Raw genomic sequence first — 21,964 nt, 5'->3', positions numbered from 1 at the left:
AGGAGCGATGCTGCGGGTGAAGGATGGGGAGGGAGAGACAGACCGTCCAGAGGACACACAGAGGAGTGGTGCTGGTGTTCAAAACCATCACCAGCATCGAGGGGGCACAGCAGCAACACCGAGCAATGACTGCCAGCCCACGGCCATCTCTGCTGAGCGCAAAAGGGGATGGATGGGTGCCGGACATGCCTGCCTGGCTGGTCCTTAGGCTGATCCCAGTAGCCGCAGCTGCCTCTGCCAGCGAGCTGCCCCAGCTCAGGTCCTCACCCTGCAGGTCCCATGTCAACCATCCCACCTCTCCAGGCGGCACTGCCAGCACTTCCATGCTCCTACGGGACCTGCTGCCAAACCAGACACTTCTCGCCCTGCCCGCAGCACACAGAGCAGCCAGCCCCCAGCCCCCCACCCCGCCAGGGCAGGCAGTCGCAAAAGACGTGGGGGCTCAAACCACACCAGCAGCTGGCGAGACGCCGCTCCCGGCACAGCTACGGCACGTGTTTTGGGGCCGGCACACGAGGCGGGCGCCCGGGGAGGAAGCCGTGGCGGCACGGCTGAGGGCTGGGGCAGGTTCCCAGCAGCAAGCCAGCAGTGGGACTTGCCCGCCAGAGGCCCAGGTTTGCTCCCCATCTGGGTTATTGTGCAAATCCCCCTGTGCAGGTGTTCATTGCCCCCGTTCCCGTCAGCCACAAGAAAGGGCTGTCGCTCGCAAGCCCCCTTCCTGCCCACGGGGTGCCCCAGGAGCAGGAAGGGGACCAGAGGCAGGTGGCAGGGACAGGCCACCGCACCCGCAGCACAAGGGGCTCCCGGCGGTGCTGGCGGGCAAAGGGGTTACAGGTCAGTACTGCAGCACAAGTGACAGGGCTGTGGGAACCATGTCTCATCTGCACGAGGCAGGAAGAGAGCCAGTGGCGGCTGTGGGACTCCCAGGCCATGCTGGAGACCCCCCCGGTCCCAGCGCCGCTCAAGGACATGCACGCACAGTGTCCTGTCTCTCCTTCTAACTGGCTGTCACCTGAGGCTAACTACAAGGACCTCAGGCAGTCATGGCAACTGGGAAGAGGTTTACAGTGTCACAAGCAGCCTGGAGACGCCACACAGGGATGCTCACCTTTTTTTTTCCAATGCAAAAACAACGGGCATCCTGTGCAAGGAGCAGCGAGCAGGGTGAGAGCAAAAAGGGAGGTGCTGCCTTGTTTGGTGTGTGGGCAATCCTGGGCACTCCTCGCCACAGGGTGCTGTGGATGCTAAAATCTTACCTGAGTTCAGAGAAACCAGAGAAATTCACGGATTAAAAAATCATCAAGTGCTACTCAGTGCAATGGCCGTCCTGCAAAGGGATGCCCGGGCTGCCCACAGCAGAGCAGGGAGGGTGTGCTGGGGGCTGTGCACTTCCTGGGCACCTGCCCTGGCCACATACCTCCCCACTGGGAGGAAGGCCTCTCCTTGGCATCGCAGCGAGGTGCAGCTCTGAAGAAGCAAACCTGTACACTGGTCTCCCCGGTGCAGATCCCCCATGCTCTGCCCCATTCCCGTGTGCTCTCTGGCTGCTCTTGCCCAGTGATCAGGAAACCCAAGCGTGTTCCCTGACAGGCTGCCCAGGCACATCGCCCCCAGGACACCCTGCATCCCACCCGCCTCTCAGCCCCTTCCCTCTTGGGGGACACCAGAGTGAGCAGGGGCAAACGGGAAAGGCTGCTAATTCCTCCCAGCCCACGACAGCCATAGCCCTGCAGGGACTGGCCCCACAGCGATGGAAGGAGCCGACTCCTGCCTGCGAGCCAGCTGCACCAGCCTGGTCCCGGGAACACGGGCGGCTGTATTTTCATTGCAAATTAGAAATCAATCATAGCAGGAAATTCCCGTGCTGAGAACACTCTGGCTATTATTATTTTACAGCACTCGGAGGTGTTCTGGGCACTTAGAAAGACGTGGCCCTTTTGGGGTATTATGGGGCAAATTAGTTTTAAAGGCAGCTGTAGGAATGTTGGCCATTTGGTTTCCGGAGCAGGATGGGCACAGGTGGAGGCTGCAGGGCTTGTGCTGCTTTCAGATACACCACCGCTCTGCAAAGAGGGAATCAGCACGCTCCAGAGTGAACACCTCTAGCCTGACCCCAGCTTTATTAATAACAAGTAATTAATATGAGAGCGGACGTACCTTGTGTCTCTGAAGACCTTTTAAGATGTGATTATGTTGTGCTAATCTCACCCCGAAGTACTTCCCTGTTTAGGCTGTGCTGGGCCATTAAATATCTGAAAAGCCAGCAGAGAACCCCCCCTTGCCGCCCCGGGAGGTGCTCGGGGTCTGTTCCCCAGCAGCCAGGCCCCGCTTTCAAACCCTCTAAATCAAGTATTAAGTCGAGCCCATCTGGACTGCCAGGAAAAACACTCCCTCCCCCTCATCTGCGTCTCATTACCCGCCGTGCCAGCCCCGGCCCCGGAGCCGCTCGCTCCATCCCGCCCAGATGTGCTGCCCCGCGCTCGCCTCCCGTATTTCACAGCCGTCAGCAGGACTTCAAGGAGCGGCGGAAGGGCCTGTAACACTGCACAGGCTCTTAGCAAAGACATATATCCAGGTCCCTAATGCACAGCCGCAGGCACATACCCTAACGTAAAGCCCCTTTCCCCCTCCCTTGGTCTTGCACCAGCCAGGGGAGCTGGGCTCCCCGACCAGGAGGTTTCTGAGCCACTTCCCTGTGGCTCTTTGTCCAGCACATGTCCAGACTATTGATTTTCAGGGGTTCTCCCCCCTAAGACCCCCCAAAGCCAGGCAGCCCCTATGCCCCCACACCTGGGGAAGGGCATCCAAAGGCAGGGCAGGATGGAGCAGGCACTGGCAGCAAAAGCGAGGAGTTGAAGACAGACACCTGCAACCCTGTAGTAACCAGGGTGATTAAATTTGGGAGCAGCTTGCCTGGCACAGGGCGAAGTCAACACTGAGCCACTTTTGTTTAAGTTTGGCACTTTCCTGGCCCTGGCGGCAGCCCAGGACTGCAGAGGTGAAGGCGCACATCAACCCTTCAGTTACGAGGAGAGTTAGCCCCTTCCTCCCAAGCTTCTGAAGAGCTGGTGCCCAGCCTGCATCAGGTGAAGTTACGGTATGAGAACCATGTGGCCAGCCATGCTCAGACATTACTCTTCCAGAGAGGCCAGGGCAGGCAGCATCGCGAAGGGGTTTTGGGGGCATGAGATTTAAGAGGGGGAAGAAAAGCATGTCTATTGTCTCACTATGCCGCTGCCTGCAGGGGGGTGTGCAGCCCTGGTCCTACACCAGTCCCTGATGGCCAGCACTGACTGGGGACCCCACGCTCCAGCAAGCAACACGGATCCCCCGCAGCAGGTCACAGCGCGAAAAGCCCTGGGATGAAAATACTCCTCTCGCCAGCCCTTCAGTACACGGCAGAGATACAGGGGAGGCTTTAATATCAGTAAGGAGGAAAGGGAGAAAGAGAGGGGAAGAGGTCAGAGTGTTATGATGGACATAGGAGCACTGACGCATCCTGTAACGTCGTGTGGGGAAGAAGCCAGGGCACGGGGCAGGAAGCCTTGGGATGTCCTTCCCCAAGGACTGCTTGCACCCTGCAGGTACCTGCCAGGGATGGGGAGGAGATGCAGGCAGGAGCCCCGAGCAGACCCTGCAAGCGAGAGCGGGCCGTGCCCGAGGTCCAGCGAGGTTCCCAGCTGGCCGTGTGCGGGGTCTCCGGCATTTCAGTGCGGTGCCTCCGGGGCCACTGGTCGCCCTGTCTGCTCCCGGTGGCCCTGGGCAGGCGGTGGCAGCCACCGCCTGTGTCGGGATGCCATCTAGTGTCGCTTGGCAGAAGGGCTTGTCAGGCAGTGACGCCGCGCATAGGCTCCCCAGGCTCACGGCATCTCCAGGGGCCAGCTGGGAGGCACCCCAAAACAGCCTGGGCGCTGGGACACCCATCCCTGGGCGACGATCTGCACCCCATGATATATGCACCCCGTGGCCAGCACGGCTCCAGGCCCCAAAGGAGGACGATGGGTATTGCCCAGGTCATGCAGGGGCAGCGAAGCTCAAAGCGGTGCCTGGGCTTGCTCAGGGGGCCCCGGGGCAGCCAGGGCTTGGAGACTCAGCAGCCTCACCGGCGGCACGGGGCGGCCCCGGCGGAGGGTGGCTCGGTGAAGGAGCAGGGCGAGCATCCCCCATAGCAGCACGCAGCCTGCCTGCAGCGCCAGCGCGGCCAGGCCCAGGGCCAGGGAGACCCGGCAGTGCCGTGGGCTGGGCCGCAGGGCGAAGCCCCAGGCGTGACGGCCGCTGGGGGCCAGGGGTGGGGAGGCCGGCCAGGGGCTCGTATGGTCTGGCGGCGGGGGGACGGGAGGCGTCGGGAGCAGGATGGTGCCTGCAGGGGTGGGAGCGGTTTGGGGGGCAGTGGGAGCCGGCTGGGTGCCAATCGTGGACAAGCCCCACGCGGTGGCACGGTCCCGCTCCCTGCCTGGCGCAGGTGCATGGTGGGACGGGGAGCGTGAGGCCGGTGGCATCATGCCTGGCGCAGTAGCCCTGGGGGGTGGCCAGAGTGCCATGGAGGGGGCTGAGACAAGGGAGATGCTGCGTGTCCCCCATGGGATGGTGGCTGGTCTCTCTGTGGGCACCAGAAGAGCAGGAGGCACTTGTCTGGTGGTGGCTGCCAGCGGGCTGGTTGGCACCGGTGTGGTGGCAGAAGCTAGAGTGGACAGTGCAGGCTCTGGGCTGGTGGCCCCAGGAGGCTGTAGGCTTATGATGGCTGGAGTTGGACACAGGCTGAAGGCCTCCCGTGGCACAGCTGGCGATGGGGTGGCGATGGAAGCCTTGGGCAGCACACTTGGTGATGGTGTGGCAATGGAGGCCTTTGGCAGCACAGTTGGTGATGGTGTGTTGATGGAGGTCTCAGGCAGCACAGTTGGTGATGGGGTGGTGATGGAGACCTCAGGCGGCACAACTGATGGCGGGGTAGTGATGGAGGCCTTTGGCAGCATGGTTGATGATGGTGTGGTGATGGAGGCCTTTGGCAGCACAGTTGGTGATGGGGTGGCGATGAAGGCCTTCGGCAGCACAGCTGGTGATGGGATGGTGACGAAGGCCTTAGATGGCATGGTTGGTGATGGAGCGGTGAAGAAGGCCTCCGTTGGCATGGTTGGCAACATGGCAGAGGTGGCCACAGGTGACAGCATCGTTGGCAGTGCCATGATGGGAAAGGCTGCCAATGACAGCATGGTTGGCACTGCAGTGGGCAAGGCTCCAGGTGACAGCAAGGTTGACATCCCTTGTGATGATGTGGAGGTGAATAGCAGAGATGGGGTAAAAGAAGGTGAAAGAGGCAGAGTAGCTGGGCAAATTAAGTGGTCGTCCCTCAGTGATGTCACTGCTTGCCCTGCCAGGTGTGGTGGACTCTTGCATGACACTTGGGTGGACAATTTGACCTTCTCACTGTTGCCCAGGATCCAGCTGTGCAGGTAGCAGAGGTTGCAGTCACATCTCCATGGGTTCCCACTCAGATACACTGAGCTGAGCTTCTTCAGGGGGTCCAGGAGCCCTCGGGGGACACTCTCCAGCTGGTTCTTCCGAAGGCTGAGGGTTTTCAGATTTGAGAGAGAAGCAAAGACCTTACCATCCAGAGCAGAGAGCTGATTTGTGTCCAGCTGGAGGTCTGAGAGCTTGCTGAGCCCGGTGAAGGCTCCTCTTGGCAGGGCTGCTAGTTGGTTGTGGGACAAGATGAGTTTGCCAAGAGATGTGAGGTTGACAAAGATGCCATCTGGAAGTGTGGCCAAACTGTTCCTGCCCAGGTCCAGCTCCCGCAGGTGTGGCATGGTGTCAAAAAGGCAGCAGGGGAGCTCCGTAATGTGGTTTGAACCCAGAGTCAGCAGCTTCAATTTGTTTAAACCAAAAAAGCCCTGAGGTGGGAGAACCCTGATGAGGTTATTGTCCAAGAAGAGTTTCTCCAGGTGAGGCAGGCTCCTCAGGAGCATGGGTGGCAGCGCCCTGAGCCTGTTCCTCTGGAGGCTGAGCTCCAGCAGCCCTGGCTGACTGTCTAGCAACCCCTCTGGGAGGTCCTGCAACTCATTCTCATACAGCTGGAGGACTTGCAGTCGGGGGAGTTTGCTAAAGGCATCCCCAGGAAGAGTCACGATCCTGTTTCTAGCCAGGTCCAAAAATGTTAGATTGACGAGAGAATCAAAAATGCCTTCTGGAAGAGAAGGGATTGCATTGATGTGCAGGGAGAGCTCTCCCAAATTTTCCAGCCCATCAAACAGGCCTTTGGGGATGTATCTGAGGTGGCTGTCTCTCAGCTCCAGCCTCTGCAAGCTTGGGAGGTTTTGGAAAGTGCCCACAGCTAGTTCTTCTAACGAGGCACCAGAGATGTCCAAGTCCCTCAGCTTGTCCAAATTATCAAAGGCTCCAGGTTCAACTGTCGTGATCTTGTTGCCAATAAACAAAATCTTGATCAGATTAGGCATGTACCTGAAGGCACCTTTCCTTATAGCAGTGATGCTGGTTTGCACAAAGATCATCTCAGAAATGAAGGGCTTTGCAATCTTTGGGATCTCTTTGACATCATTTTTTGTCCCTCTGTAGACCTCCTGGTAGTCTTTGGGTATTTCATATGGATCTTCACCCAGGATTTGATCTTGGCATTTGTGGAGATGGAAGGAGAGGAAGAAAAGGAAAAGGAAATGCTGGTACATTGTCCTGAAAAAAAGGTTTCAAAAATCAGTTATGAACAAAAGAATCTTTGTCCACAGCTCATGAACTGTGGTACCACGCTGGTACGTTCAGCTCTCAGGACTCTTCTGTTCACATATCATAAGTCATTTTATGAGGGAGACTGAACAGGCCAACGTACGCTGCATTTACAAGAGTTCACCGCTGTTGGTACTGAGGGATGAAGAGGAAGGGAGAGCAAGCCAGCTCATGGCTTGGCACTGGGAGATGCTCCAGGAGGGACAAGGGCTGCACAGTCTGTTCTCTGGCCCTCCTCCTCCCATGTTTGGGCAGTAGGCTCGGCATCTGTCTAGGTGAAGAAGGCAAAGTGCTGCTGCCCATTAGCACTGCCTCAGTGGGTCCAGTTGCTCAGCAGGGCAACAGCCCATTCATGCAACAACAGAAGCAGTCAGCCCTGCGCTTGCTAATGAGGGATCAGCAAGGGTCCCAGGAGCCAGCCGAGACCAGATGACCTTGTTTACTCAGAATTTCCACACTGTGCTGGAGGGACTTGCTATTTCATTGGTGCCTCTCTCAGTTCAGGGGGGTCATTTAAAACATGGCTTCTAAGCATCTCCTTTTCAGGATCCTTGCTAATCACATCACATTTTGGCCTTGGTTATGCAGCTCTGTCAGATAGAAATGGCTAACTTGTGAGCAGCAGCCAAGCTTTAGAGCAAGGCTCATTAAAAGACTGTGAAATGTCCACAGATGAACTCTTTAATACCTAACATTTAGGGCTCTGACCTGCAGTTAGGAAGTGAAGTCACTGATGCACACCCACCAGTAGCCACGTAAAGCCCACCACTTCCACGGAGTCATTTGGAAACACTCAGCTAGCACATTAGCTGGGGTTTAATAGCCGTGAGCATTGTACTGGGACCGTAGTTTCCAGCTTGTGATTCACAGCCCTGGGTGGGAACAGGGGAAAGAGCTGTGGGTTGCTTCTTGGGTGTCCATCAAAGCTGACCATGCAAAAAACTTATGCTGGGAGGGTAAATTTGCTATGAAAAGTTATTTTTTTTGAAAAATGTTGAGAGGTCAGCAAATACAGGAGGCTGAAAGCCACTGGGTTTGAAGAGAAATCAATGGGAGGTGAGGTATGTGCCAGCTGCCCCGTGGGGTTCCCCAGGGCAGAAGCCGCTGCTGGTCCCTGCCCATCCTCTCCCCTGGGAGACTTGGGTGCAGGAGCCAGGGGTGTGGGTGCAAAAGTGCCTGCTTCACTTCAGCTGCAGGGGCAGCGCGATGGGTTAAATGCACAGGTGGGAATGGCTGGACTGAGTGCATGGGGATGAAAACAGTTTTGACCTGCAAAGCTCTTTTAAAACCCTCCCTTACCCCATCTGGCTGCAGTGGACCTCAGTGTGGTCCCTTGCTTGTCCCACCCTCCAGCAGCGCAGGGACACAGAGGGATGGCCCCAGCTCACGGCGCTGCAGCCTCTCCTGCTCTTTGCTGCAAGGAAACGATCAACAGCCCCCCAGAGCCGCCCCTCCCGGTACATTTTAAAGAGCAAAAAAAGCATTTTGCATCACTTACTTGGCTGAGTGCTTGCGAACGAGTCCAGCCGCGGGAGCGAGCCGTGCCATGCGAGGAGCGAGGCCACCAGAGGGGTGTCCCATCACCTGGCCAGCTCTTTATCCACGGCCCAGACGCAGGGCTTGGTTTTTGCGCGAGGTCAGGGCACAGGTCTGCATGGGGAGATAAGGGACGGCCGGGGAGCAGGCAGCGGAGCTGTGGCCCCAGTGTGGGAGGCTGTTGCAGAAACCCCTCAGACAGGACGCAGACATGTACTCCCCAGGTGTTATCTGCTGTAGCCACTTGACTAGTCACATCCAGGGGAACGTGAAGATCTCCCGGCCAGCCTGTTTTGTAGACAATGGTCTCTGCAGTCCCATATCTCCACCAGCGTAACCCACCAGCTTCACAGGCACCACCCCCAGCAGAAAGGAGTTCTCCTATTTAAAGCTTTTCCTATTAAAAATGTCCAGCTGTTTCCTTCCTCAGGAATTGGCTTACGTAGCTAAAGGTGCTGATCTGAAGCCATTTGTTTAAGCTTATAACAGGGATAACATCTGTGGCCAGACAGATACGCTGACACCCGGACTCTGGGCTCAGCCCCACACCTTGCCGGCCGTAGGGCTGGGGCTGAGCGTTGTGCTCCCCTCCGCCCTAGCACAAGCCAAAGACCCTCCCGCAGTGACACTCAGGGCTCCTGGCCAGCGCAGGGCGTCTTGTGGGAAGAAACACGCTGTTTGATGCAAAGACATAAAATGACAAGGCATCCATCGCTTCCCAACGGATAACTGCACTAATTGCATTTAAACATTTCTTCTTCAGTTTTCACCTGCTCTTATTAATACTCACCTTGTGCTTGCTGGACTTCATTATGCCTTCCTGGCAAATTTAAAAACACTCAAACTAGTGCACATTTTCAACAGCCTTACCCTTTCCAACATCAATGCCGTATGCATCCAGGTCCCCGCTCAGTGCCAGGCTGCTCCAGAGGCTTCAGGGTGGCAGGAGCCAGGGTGCACGAAGGGACAGAGCTCACAGCGGGAGTGACACCAGCCTCCCCAGGTTGCAGTGTGGCAGCTGTGCGAGGGTTTGGGGAGCTGCAGCCAGCCGCAGCATCCCTGGTCCAGGCTTGGAGGTGGCCACATCAGCATCACCTGGGAGACGGCTGCAGCACAGTGGCAGTCCCCTCTGCAGGAGAGGCGGCAGGGTGGCTGTGCAGGGCCGTGTCTGGGGGTGCAGCATTGCCCACCTGCCTCCCGGGAGCATGGGGCCGGCAGTCCAGAGCATGGCCAAGATCGCAGCCCACGACTGGGGCAGGTTGGGCTAACACGACACGGAGCCTCCACTCTGCTCCCAGCCCTCCGGCTGGGTAGCAGCGAGGAAGGGGCTGGCACAGACGCATAGCCCAGCAGCAAAACCAGCGCAGCCCCAAGCAAGGACCCCCAGCTCCCCTGTCGCTGCGGGCAGGGCCAGGAAGGCTGGCTCAGAGGAGGGTGGCCAGGCGCAGGCAGGGCTCTCCCAGCTCTGCCTGGCCCGGGAGAGCCCACGTCCCAGCGGCCGCAAGATGGTGCAGCAACACCGCACCGCAACCCCCGGCATCGGCACCGCCGGGAGAAGGGCTCTGCTGGCGGGCAGCTCGCTGCAGCCTGCTGGGCGTGCGCCGTGCACACACGCACACGTGCACCCACCCACGAACACACACGTGCATGCACTCACACACACGTGTATGCACACACACTTGCTCTCGCAGGGGAGGACCCACCTTACCTGCCGCCCCCTGGGTGGGCCAGCGCTGCTGGGACTTTGCGCCCCGTCTCCACGGGTCCCCGAGCCCCTCCGGGGCAGACTGCGGGGCTGCAGGGCAAGCCCTGCCAGGGTGGGTGGGGGACCTGCCCGTGCACAGCCCTGGGCTGGAGCCCACCCTGCAGCCGGGCAGCCCGTGCCCCTCGCTGGGCAGTCGGCAGCACTCGCCCTCCTCTCCCTTGGACACCCCACACCAAACCCGTGCCCTGGGGGTTAGTGCCAGGCTGCAGCTGGGTCTCTGCGCTGCCGAGGGAAGCGGGGCAGGAGGTGGGGCTGGAAAGCTGCAGCGGGCACAGATGAGCACGCCAAGAGCGGCACCTGCTCACCGCCAGGCACCTGCACCCATGCCACACCACGCACAGCCCCAGCCAAGTCCCCATCGGACCACAGCGACCTTCACCGCTTCCCCCAGATACACAGGCAGAGGTGGGGGAACAGAGTGTTTCCTCTCTCCGCCATGGGAACTGGTGGCACAGAAATAATATGTACGTTTTAATTATATTTGAAATACACAGGAAACGCATAGCTGGGAGAATAAATACCACCAGGCCAGCTCTTGCAGAGAGCTTGGTGACGGCTGGTGACCATGGTAGGGGTAGCAGAGCGAGACGGGCTGCTGTTTCCCAGGCTGGCTCAGAGGTTGCCAATGCAAGAGCAGAGCAGAAGCAGGCACCTGCCCAAGCTCTAGGGCGCAGCGGGGAGACCTGGCGATGTGGCCTCATCCCCACTCTGTGCCGTGACAAGGATGCTGACCTGCAGCATGCCACAGCGGGAGCGCAGCACCCAGGCACCCTGGTACGTCAGCCCCGGCCCCAACACCTGCCCGGGGGGAGGAGGAGGAGGAGGGAGGTGAAGGCTGAGCTGCTGGCAGCTCGTGGCATTGCAGGCCATGCTTACCGTGCCCTCGGGGTTGCTGTAGGTGCACTGCCCCGGAGCATCCTCCCCTGGCTCCCCATCCCAGCCCTCCTCCGGGGGAACGCCAGGCGCTCCCGGGCACTCCAGCTGCCCCTGGGGGACCTCCAGCAGGGACCGTCCCTGGAGAGCAGCCGGGCTGGCGCAGGAGGCGTGCGCATGGATGAGGGGCTCGGCAAAGCCCTGGAGCCAGCCCAGAAGATAGGCAAGGCGGCAGTCGCAGGCCCAGGGGTTGTCAGCCAGCCCCACACGCACCAGCTCCTCGTTGGCATCGAAGAGCCCCCGGGGCAGGCGGGCCAGGCGGTTGTGGTCCAGCGCCAGGGCGGTGAGGAGGGGCAGCCCGGCCAGCAGCCCAGCCGGCAGGCTGGAGAGGTTGTTGTGGTTCAGCTGCAGCACCGCCAGCCCCGCCAGGCCCTGGAAAACCCCGGCGGGGAGGCGGACCATGGCATTGTGCGAGAGCACCAGGGTCTGCAGTGCCGACAGGTTGGCGAAGAGCCGCTGGGGCAGCGTCTCCAGCTGGTTGCGAGCCAGTGAGAGGTGGAGGAGGCGAGGGGTGCTGGTGAAGAGGGTGGCGGGCAGGCTGGCCAGGCGGTTGCCCTCCAGGCTGAGGACGGTGAGGTTGAGGAGACCGGCAAAGATGTCGGGGGCCAGGCTGCCCAGGGCATTGTGCTGCAGCTGCAGCCGCCGCAGCCCCTCCAGCCCGGTGAAGGTGCTGGCCGGCAGCTCCTCCAGCCGGTTACCATCCAGGTGGAGCTCGGCCAGCCGGCCCAGTGCCCCAAAAGTGCCAGGGGGCACCCGTGCCAGCAGGTTGTCACTGAGCTTGAGGAGGCGGAGGGTGGTGAGGGGGGCCAGCAGCCCAGCCGGCAGCTCGGCCAGGGCGTTCTGCGAGAGGTCCAGGGTCTGGAGGCGCCGGAGCGGGCGGAAGATGCCGGGGGGCAGTGCCTCGATCTTGTTCCCCGGCAAGCGCAGGTCCTGCAGGCAGCAGGCAGCAGCGAAGAGCCCCGGCTGCAGGGAGCGGAGAGCGTTGGCACCCAGGGAGAGCTTGCTGAGGCTGGGCAGCCCCACCAGCACCCCCGGGCTGACTGCTGGCAAGGGGTTGCCTGACACCTCCAGCTCAGTGAGGCTGGGCAGCCCTCGAAACACACCAGCCTCCAGCTCCTGGATGTCATTGTTGAGGAAGACCAGCTTGGTGAGGGTGGTGCTGGAGCCTAGAGCCCCGCTGCGGATGCTGCTCAGGGCTGTCTCCACGAAGAAGAGCTGGGTGGCATTCCCTGGCAGGCCCGCCGGGATCTCCCGCATCTTCTCCTCCGAGCAGAAGACTTTGGAGGTGTCGTAGCACTGGCAGGTGGGGGGGCAGGGCGGGGGCAGCCCCCCCACCAGCAGGGACCCCAGCCCCAGCAGCACGTAGACCACCAGCCTGCACTGGAGAAGGAGCCAAGCCTCATCCTCTGCCTCAGTGAGGCAGAAATCTGCACCTGCTGGCAGGCGCTGCTGGGGAAGCAGCTTCTGCAGCCAGAAATGCAGTGGGAGCAACCTCTGGGGCACTGACAGCGTGGGCAGCTTCCCCAGCCATGGGGGCATGGCCTCCAGCCCCTGCTGCCTGCACCACAGTGGCCTCTAGACCTCTGCCAGTCCCTCCCTACTTGGGATACATGCCAGTGCTGCTGCGTGATGGGGGATGTTGCCAGCCCCACAGCAATGCCCACCTGCAGACACTCCGCACAAGTGGGGCTATCCTGGACTTACACCGGCGCTTGAGAGCAGTGTTGGGCTTGGCCTTTCCTTTCCACCATCTCACCTGTTTTCACCAGAGCCAACAGTAGCTCCCACCCATCCCCGGCCCCCCAAACTACCCAAGCGGCGTGGCCACCACTTACCGAGTGTGGCATCGTAGAGGCTGCCACCGAGCCCGCAGCAGGTTTGCAGGGACGCTGCTCGCCGAGATGGGACAATGTTTTCTGGGGCGGATGGGAAGCCGGTCGACAAGCTGTTCCTGCTGGGGCGGAGCTGCCCCTTGCTGCTTATCGGCAACAACAACCCGTGTCCTTGGAGTGCTTCGAAAAATAACCCGGCCGCAGAGGGGCTGGAGGTGAGGCCAGAGGCAGCTGCCAGCAAGCATCCTGGCAGGGAAGCAAGGTCCCGGCCCCGGACATCCACTGGCCCGGGGACAGTGGCAGGGTGCTGCTGTCACGGGTGCTACCATTCCCACACCAAGGTCAGCACGCTTGCTTCCAGCAGCCCCTCGAAAGACCCCCTGGACTTCATTAAATCTCACTGGGAAATGGTTCTAGCAAACGTCTCTTGCACGAGAAAGGGGACCAGGCACAGCTTAGCAAGGCAAAGCAATGCCATGGGGAGGGGACCACCCTGGGACCATCATATTGGGATGCACCAGGTGTTTTGCAGCCCATGACGTGTACCCAGCCAGCGGTGGGATGGCCAGAGGGACCCGTGGACCAGCTGGACTCCCTGGGAGCTTGCGACCTGCCCAGGGGAGCCAAATACACCACTTTAAGGGCTGCCTTGCAAGGGCCTGTGTTGGAACGGGCTGGGGTGGCAGCGGCCATGGAGGCACCCCCAGGGGCAGGAGGAGGGACACTTACGTGCATTCAGCCAGACTGATGGAGCAGATGGTGACACATGGAAAAACTCAGCTGACATAAGCCAGCGGCAGCCAGCTCTGAAGGGAGCCAAGCGAGCTCCCCACCACGCCAGGGTGGCACTGGGTAAACCCTCGGGGCCCTGCCCCGGGGAGTGGACTGCGCAGGAGGCAGTCAGTGCCTCCATCGAGAAGCTTGCTGAGGTCTCAGCTCACTCTCCAAAAGCCATCCTGCTGCTGTTGGATGGCTGAGCCCTCCTTGGTCCCTCACTCCAGGTTGGAACCCAGGGACCAGCACAGACTCTGTGACCACAGCCCACTGACCTTCTCACAGCCCCACCAGCCTGTATGAGCTTTTCCTCAACACAAAAAAAAAATCTCTTAGGAGTGGAAATCAAGCACAGCTCCTGTCCCTGCTGGGTCATTGCCTAGCTGCACACCGCGGAGGAGCAAATAAACAGCTCTTGGCACTGGGGGTGGACAACTGCACTTTAATGGAGAGGTCACAGAGCAGCACCCAACAGCCCCGCGGCACAGTCCCGTGTCTCCTGCCGCCGTACAGATCCCAGCCCAGAGGAGCATCCCATCATGTGCACGAGCGTGGGGCTGCTTGTGCCAGCGCTGGCTCCTGGGGTCCTGTGAGCAGCCAGCACTATGGGGTGCACACCAAGTGTGACCCTCATCCCATGGCATCAGTCCCCAGGCAGCCTGGCGCCGCTGTACTGCACACAGAGGTGAGCTGGACCCCTCTGTGTCTGTGCCACAGCTGGAGGAGGCAGGGTGGCCGCTGGATGCAGGTGCTGCAGGGGATGGTGCAGCACCCACCTGCGAATTGCAGAGCAGCCAGCGTTTGCTGACCCCCCCACTGTGCGCTACCGGCATCCCTGCTGCCTGAGGGCTGCGAGAAGGCAGCAGGACTGGGCACATACAGGAAGACACTCGAGGGAGGAAGAAAAAGAGGAAGAGGAAGAAGCTTTGCCAGGCAGAACAGGGCCAGGCTGCTCACTAGCTGGTGGAGGATGCATGAGGGTATCAAGGCAGCGAGGACCAGGGATGGGGTGCAGCAGGAGCAGCCCCGGCATGCTCCAGCAGCCCTGGGGCACAAGCACAGAGGCCTCTCCCAGCCCCTGGCAGACACTTCACACCCATTGTCTCACCCCTATAACTCCCCCACAGCAGGGGCCGGTGCAAGCCCCCCAGCCACCCGTGGGGCTGGGGCAGGGCGCTGCAGGCAGGGGCATGGCCACAGGAGGGTTAGCACCAGCGTGCAGCGAGGGCTCAGGGCGGTTGCCGCTGCACCCAGACACCAGCACGCTGCCCCGCAACTCTGCTGGCAGGAGATGCACCAGGGCGGGGGGAGCAGGAGGCTCCTCGGAGGACCAGGAGAAGATGCTGGCTGTGCTCTGGCTCGCCCTGCCTGCAGGCAGGGAGGGCAGCTTGGACGGTGCCAAGTCGCTCAGGGTGTGCCACCCTAGCAGCAGCACGAGGCCCAGGCAGCCCAGCCCTGCTGGGATCCCTGCCCGGATGCAGGCGAGCTACAAAGCAGCACAAGGACGTGCTGCTCTGCTGGGGGCGAAGGCGCTCGCTCAGCTCCTGGCCCTGTGTGACAGCTAGCACCTGCCTGCCCAGGCAGGGGCAGAGGCTGAAGGCATGGCGCAGGGGGGAAGACGGGGAAGAGGGGCTGGGGGTGGGCAGCAGGCAGTGCAAGGGCAGGCAGCGCTGGACGGGACGAAGTAAGGTGAAGGATGAGGATGTCCTGTTGTTTGGGGTAAGCACCATCATGGCCAGGCCGTGGCTCCCTGCTGGAGGGGTCCGTCTCATCACGCCGCACCCCAGCCGCTGGCCCCTGGGCAGGGGATGAGCACAGAGGCTGCAGTGGAGGCAGGAGGGGCTGGGGACAGAGGGCAGCCATGGGAGGTCACCTGGGGGGGACGCCCTGCTGCAGAGCAGGGGCAGGGCAAAGCAGAGCAGGACAGGGGGACACGCAGCACACGGGGTGATGCTGGCCCGTCCCAATCAGCAAGGGCAGCTGATGCAGAGCCACTGTCATGTCCCTTGGCCCCGTGGGGAGGGGATGCCTGCCAGCACCGCTCCCCCCAGGGTCTGCCGGGCGCTCAGGCTTCGTTGGGCGCCTTCATCCTCATGAGCACGACGTGGCTCTTCTTCCTACAGCCGTAGACCACCAGTGCCACCAGAGCAGCGAGCAGGGCCACACACACCAGCACAATGACTGCCACCACCACCCCCCTCTGCGTGCGTGTCAGCCCCCACTGCCCCCTCTCCTCTTCCTCCTCCTCCTCCTCCTCCCGTGGGGAGACCGGCAGCCCCATGGGGGGCTCCGTCCAGGCACCCCCTGGCAATGCTGCCTTGGAGGGGTGAGCAGGGAGCTGGGTGCTGGGATGGGGGGAGGGAGTGGAGGGCTGGGGGGTGAGGAGCTGGTCCCGCGGCAGCCCAGCGATGGGGGTGCCCCGCAGGGCAGGGGGCTGGGCACAGAGGGGGGGTGTCTCGCCCACCTTGTGGGGGTTGTCCTCCAGCCAGCCCTGCAGGGGCAGGATGCCCTTGTCACAGCGCCAGGAGTTGTTGTGCAGCTTCACCTCTCGCAAGGTGGCCAGGGGGGAGAAGATGCCGGCGGGCAGGTACTCCAGGGCGTTGGAGTGCAGCTGCAGGTGCCGCAGCCCCGGGGTGGCCCCGAAGAGGCCCCGTGGCAGCGCCTGCAGCTGGTTGTGGTGCAGGGAGATGTTCCGCAGCTTGGGCAGCCCCTCCAGTGCCTGGGAGTCCAGGTGGCGCAGGGCGTTGGAGTGCAGCGACAGCTCCAGCAGCTCCCCCAAGCCCTGGAAAGCCCCCAGCGCCACTGAGCGCAGCCGGTTCTTGCTGAGGACCAGGAGCTGCAGCTGGGTGAGGTTGCTGAAGACGGCAGTGGGGAGGGTGGAAAGCTCATTCTCGTAGAGCCACAGCTCCCGCAGGTCGGCATGGGCCCGAAGGCGCCGGGGGAGATGTCCCGCAGGCGGTTGACGTGCAGGGTGATCTTGGCGAGGGCGCGCAGGGGCAAGAAGACACCGCTCGGCAGGGCGGCGAGGAGGTTGTTGGACAGGTAGAGCTTCTGCAGATTCCCGTTGTGCACGAAGAGCTCCGGGGACAGTGTCTCCAGCTGGTTCTGGTGCAGCCCCAGCTCCTGCAGCTCCGGCAGCCCATCGAAGGCGCCTGCCGGGATCTGCCGGAGCCGGTTCTCGTAGAGCCGCAGAACCTGCAGCCGCGCCAGCCGCTCGAAGGCCCGGGGCGGCAGGCGGTCGATGTTGTTCCTGGCCAGGTTGAGCTTGGTGAGGCTGGTGAGCTGGTCAAACACCCCCTCCTTCAGCTCCTGCAGGTTGTTCCCGTGCAGCTGCAGCTCCTTGAGGTTGCTCAGGTGGGCGAAGTGGGAAGGCTCGACCTGGAGGATCTGGTTGCTGGAGAGGAGCAGAGACTCCAGCTTGCCCAGGGGCTCGAAGACCTGCACAGGGAGCTCCTGCAGCTTGTTGCTGGCCAGGCTGAGGTAGCGCAGGTCGGGCAGGTGCTGGAAGGCCCCGGGGCTGATGCGCGACAGGTTGTTCTTCTCAATGCGCAGACCGATCAGCAGGGAGGCGTTGCCGAAGGACGCGTCGCCCAGCTCGGTGATGCGCGTGTTGATGATCTGGAGGGTCATGGCATTTGCGGGGATGGGGCTGGGCACTGCGGTGATGCCGGCACCGGAGCACTCCACCTGGGCGGTGCGGACGCACTGGCACTGCTCTGGGCACTGGCCACCAGCCAGCTGAATGCCCACCAGTAGCAGCAGCCACCGCTGCCAGCCTCCCCGCTCCATTGGGCCTGCAGCAAAAACAAAGGAGGGGGGCTCAGCCCCTGCGATTCCCCAGCTCCCAGGGCCACTGCTAGGGATGGGTGCTGCTTTCTCCCTGGAAAAGGCCACCAAGGCTGTGGCCATCCTGCCCCCAGCACAGCAGCAAGGCAGAGCAGGGCGGGCGAGGAAGGCTGGGAGCAGGCAGGGCTGGGCACAGCCCAGGCAGGAGCGCAGAGCAGGACAGAGCCAGGGGCCGTGGCGCCTGGCTGCCATACCACAGCTATTAGTGGCATCCCTGGCGTCCTCCTCGCTTGGCTCCTCCAGCAGCCAGGAGTGCGGTTTCCTGTTTTGCAGTGAGCGTGGCAAGCTGCTACCAGCAGCGCTGGCCTCCCGGCACCGCCGAACAGCCAAGACCTTCACCAGAGCGGCCTGCAGCACCCGCAGCCAAACGGGTCCTGGGGATGCTGGGTGGGGGCAGGAAGAAAGGTGCTCCCCCCAGCACTCCCGAGCACCCTCTCGGCTCTGCCTGGTGGTGAGCGGCTCTGAGCTCCTGTCGCGGAGCCACGAGCAGCACCTGCACCCGCTGCCTGGGCGTGCTTCAGCTCCAATCCTGCAGGAGCCTGGGTCAGCGGGACCCTCTGCCAGCTCCCTAGCCCAGGCTGGGTATGGGGGTGGCCCTGTCTGCACCCCATCCCCAGAAGAAGGTCTCAGCCCTGGCTGATTTTGGCCGTGAGAGCTGGATGTCCGGTGGGGGCACCTGTATGCAGGCTGGTCCCAGGGGCAGTGCCCGGGGGAGCCCTGGAGCCTGGGGGGAGCGAGGGCTTTACAGCGAGGTCCTCCATCACCCCACAAGCACGGCCACCATGGACACCCTCTCCTCCCTCCTCTGGCCTGGGAGCTTCCTCCCTCCCTAGATTAAAGCAGCAGCCTTGTGCCAGGCTGGCATGGAGCAGCCCCCCGCTAGCAGCTTCAAGTGGCACAAGGGAGGGAGAAAATCCACAGCTCCCCCAGCCCCGAGCACGGCTCAGCCAGACGGGCAAGTCTGGCAGCGCAGGGGTCCGGGCACGGTGCCCTGACTGGCACAGCACCCTGGGGTGCTGGGGCACAGCCCCTGCCCTCCGCCCTGGGCTCCATCCAGGGAACACGCTTGCTCTCCGGCGGGAAGGGAGGAACCCTCCACAAGCCAGCGCAGTTTATGTTTCCCATATGGAAGCAATCTGCATCCAAGAACAGCTTTGTTTATAGTGAGCCGTTTATAAACTTCCCTAAGCACTCTGCACATCAAAAGCCCTGCTCATGTCACTCCCTGGTAAGGCAGCTCAGAGACCATCCACGCTGGAGCGCCCTTCAGGAAAGGCAGCTGAAAATAATTTATCATCTCCTCTTTTCTTCTAGGGACAAAAAGCTTACAGACCAAGGGGCTGAATATTCCCTACCGCTCAAGCCCTCAGCATCCCACTGCTCCTAAACTCAGCCCCCCCAAATGTTACTTTGCCCCCCCTTAATTTTCTCTCTTGCTTATTATTTAAGTTATGTTGCCTATGTAACTATTTCGGCTCCCACAATGCCTAAGTGGTCTCGCTTTTTTGGAGAACCCTTGCAAGACAAACATCTCCATCAAATCAAAAGATGCTGAACATGCAGATCCCGCCGCCACACCGCCACCCCTCGGAGCTGCCCCGGGAGTCCCCCGGGCCCGGGGCTGCTCACAGGGGCGGTAGCAGAGAGGAGACTTACCCGAGTGTCCTGCAGCCGTGAGCGCCGAGCAAGCACAGCTCCGTGCTGGCAAGAGAGCCGAGTGTGGTTCATGCTTCCCCTCCCAGTATATAACCCGTCCAAATCAATGAATCAGCACAGGGGCAGCGTCGGGGTTAGGGAAAGCACTGGAGCAGAGCTGCTTCCAACTCCTATTACCTCGGCAAACAGAGCAAGCGTCTCAAGGATGGAGTTTTGGGTTTCCCTCTCCTGAACCCCAAACTCTTGTTTGAAGACAAGCAGTCAGTCCCGTGAACATGCTGCTCATGTCAGCCAGCGCCCAGGTAGCAGCTCAGCCCTGGGAGCCCCCCCTGGTCCCTGGTGGGACACAGCTGGGTGCCCCCACCCGTGGGGGCAGGCAAGGCAAAGCCAGGCCCCTGGACACGATCCTGCCCTTCGCTGGCACACATTCGCACCGGGGCTGCTCCACGGCATCACCTCGGCACATGCACAGCGCTTGCCTCCCCGGCTACGGCTCCTGCAAGTGTCAGGACCTCTGGCCATGCCCCAGACCAGGGCCAGCAGCGCAGGCAGCCCCCCAGCACACCGACCCTCCCCGGGGTCACAGCTCTCGTTCACTCCCCGCAACTGCAGATGCAAACGGGCCAGGAGCCCACAAGCACCCACTCCAGGGCTCTGCCCCGCAGGCACCTCGCCCAGCCCAGCCAGGGAGCGGGCACCAAGCAGGGGTCAGCAGCTTTGCCGGTGCCAGCCGGAGGCCAGGCTGCTTCAGAGAGCCCTTGGCAAGCCGGAGCGCCTCCCACCAGCACTGTCGTGCCTGCAGGCGCTGAGAAACCCCCTTGGCGCCGATGGCAGGCAGACTTGCAACCCCAAAGCCGCACACGCTGTCATCTCTCAGGGGCTGCCGCGGCTGCGCTGCAGCCCGTACACTGCTCTTTGTCCTCAGCAGCCGTGACACACAGGTGATGGAGCCCAGAACCCAGGGGTGTTTGGGAAGCAGGCTACAAACAGGCTACAAGCAGGCTACGCCCCGTCTCATCCACTTATTCAGGGGCGCCTGCTGCTAGCCTTTCCCTGTCCCCTCCAGCCAACATGGGTGCATGGGGGTGCTCTTGGTCCCTACCGCCCAGCCCAGGTCCCCCCCCTCACCCACCTCTCCTGGGCAGCCCCAGTCCAGCAGCCGCCGGGAACGGATATTCAGGCGGAAGCAGCTAAGGAGGGCCAGCGTGCGTGGCCCCTTTGGGCTCCCCAGAGCCGGAGCAGCCTCGTGCTAACCACGGGGCAGCTGGAATTTCCCTGACCACGTCTAATCCCGTCTCAGCCCACCCATGTTTCCGCCGGCTGCAGCAGCCCCTGCTCAGGTCCCAGCTGGCGCTAACAAGCTGCTCGAGATGGGAACAGGATGGGGCTGCCGCCGGAGAGGGGGGAGGAAGGCTGCCTCCATCCCCATGACACAGTGTGTCGTGCCATGCCGCGAGGGTTGGGAGGGCAGAGGGCAGTGGAGCGGACAGGGACCTTGTTCAAAGAGGGGACCAGACCAGGATAAACAGCAAACTGCAGGGATGGAGAGGGGAGTTTCCAGCCAGACCCAGACGAAGGTGGCAGGGATCATGGGAAGAGGGTAGGGAGTGGGATCTCAGCTGGAGGCAACCGCTGCCGATATGTCAGATTGGATGGGGGGTCCGGCTGCCGTGGGACATGCTGGATGGCCACGGACCCCTCCCTGGTCAGGGACCGAGCACCGAGGCTGGGGCTGCCCCCCGGCCACACTCCCTGCCTGCTCCTGGGGCAAAGCCCAGGCATTTGGGCACAGAGAAGGGACATTTTGAAAACATCACCCGCAAGTGCTTTAGCTCACACTCCGTTCACACAGCCACAAGTCCTTTAGCTCACACTCTATTGACACAGCAGATTTTCCCAGCGCCATGGTTCCCAAAATAACTTCCCCACTTCCTTGACAGCGGTGCAGCGAGAGGTCAGGCAGCAGGCTTGGGAGCTGCCCACTCCCTGCAGCCCTGGCATGAAAGCAGGGTTCTCGTGGCCTTATCGCACCCTTATCGCCGGCTCTGTCTGCCTGCTGCCAGCGCCAGCACTGCTGGGCTCCTGCCTGCTCTGACTCATCCCAGAAGCACACAGCTTTTCAGCAAGGCAACAGAAATTAAACCCCAGCACTTCCGAAAACCGCCACCCCAAGCTCAGTCTGACAGAGGAATGTCAGACTCAGCTCCTTCCAAGCAGCGCTGCCGTGGGGGGGATGGGGATGCAGTGGTGGGTACCCTCAAACACCCTGCCCCTAGGAGGGGGGTGATCAGGTTGTGGTCCCTACAGCCACGCAGAGCGCCCAGAGTTTCAGAGAAGCCCAGGTAACAGCCCTGCCAAAAACCCAGCTGCCTCTACCCGGGCCTTGGGAACCTGGCTCCAGATCCTGCCTGGGAAGGACGAGCCTGTTTTCAAGACATCCCTAAAAATAAAGTAAGGCTGAGTAACGGCACAAGCCCGTGCACCGCACCCGCAGAGGAGAGGGAGCCGCTCCCGGAGGTGAGCACACAGGAGCTTGCCCCAGGCTATGCGCAAGGGAGAGAATCAGAGGGTGTGAGAGCAGCAGAGGGTGTGAGAGCTTGGGACAGGAGCACAGACACACTCCGCACATCTGGAGGGGAGAGACAGCTCCCCGAGGCAGCATGTGGATGTGATTGAGGGTGAGATAAGTGTTTTGCAGAGGGAGGCTGCTCCACGTAGCTGGGAGCTCACACGGCGCTGGATGGAGTGGAGTGAGCCTCATGCCGCAGGAAAGCTCCAGGGTCCAGCAGTGCTCTGGGGACCTTCCCCACCTCCAGCCGCACCAGCCAGAGAAAGGCTGAACCCCCCAGACCAAGCTCAGGATGGCGTGGAGTCACTGCCATGTCCC

At 61.6% G+C, this 21,964-nt stretch overlaps 2 protein-coding genes across 2 annotated transcripts; both read right to left on the bottom strand.

Annotated features, from left to right (window-relative positions):
- Positions 1 to 3,768: 3,768 nt before the first annotated feature.
- On the bottom strand, positions 3,769 to 12,936 carry LOC127020184 (uncharacterized). The gene is made up of 4 exons (XM_050902655.1): positions 12,805 to 12,936; positions 10,707 to 12,349; positions 8,234 to 8,329; positions 3,769 to 6,684 (listed from the first exon to the last, which is right to left on the bottom strand). Exons 1-4 carry the CDS (start codon positions 12,814 to 12,816, stop codon positions 4,035 to 4,037), a joined length of 4,401 nt encoding a protein of 1,466 aa, XP_050758612.1. The 5' UTR covers positions 12,817 to 12,936; the 3' UTR covers positions 3,769 to 4,034.
- Positions 12,937 to 13,997: 1,061 nt separating this feature from the next.
- Positions 13,998 to 20,983, bottom strand: LRRC15 (leucine rich repeat containing 15). The gene is given in 3 exon segments (XM_050902652.1): positions 13,998 to 16,491; positions 16,494 to 17,369; positions 20,950 to 20,983. Coding segments are annotated over 3 exon segments (1,761 nt in total). The 3' UTR covers positions 13,998 to 15,640.
- Between the last annotated feature and the right edge of the window lie 981 nt (positions 20,984 to 21,964).

This window comes from Gymnogyps californianus, chromosome 10 (genome assembly GCF_018139145.2).
Source record: "Gymnogyps californianus isolate 813 chromosome 10, ASM1813914v2, whole genome shotgun sequence".
NCBI lineage: Eukaryota > Metazoa > Chordata > Aves > Accipitriformes > Cathartidae > Gymnogyps > Gymnogyps californianus.
The sequence above is the reverse complement of the archived record's forward strand: the minus strand, read 5'-3'. Positions and strand labels throughout refer to the sequence as shown.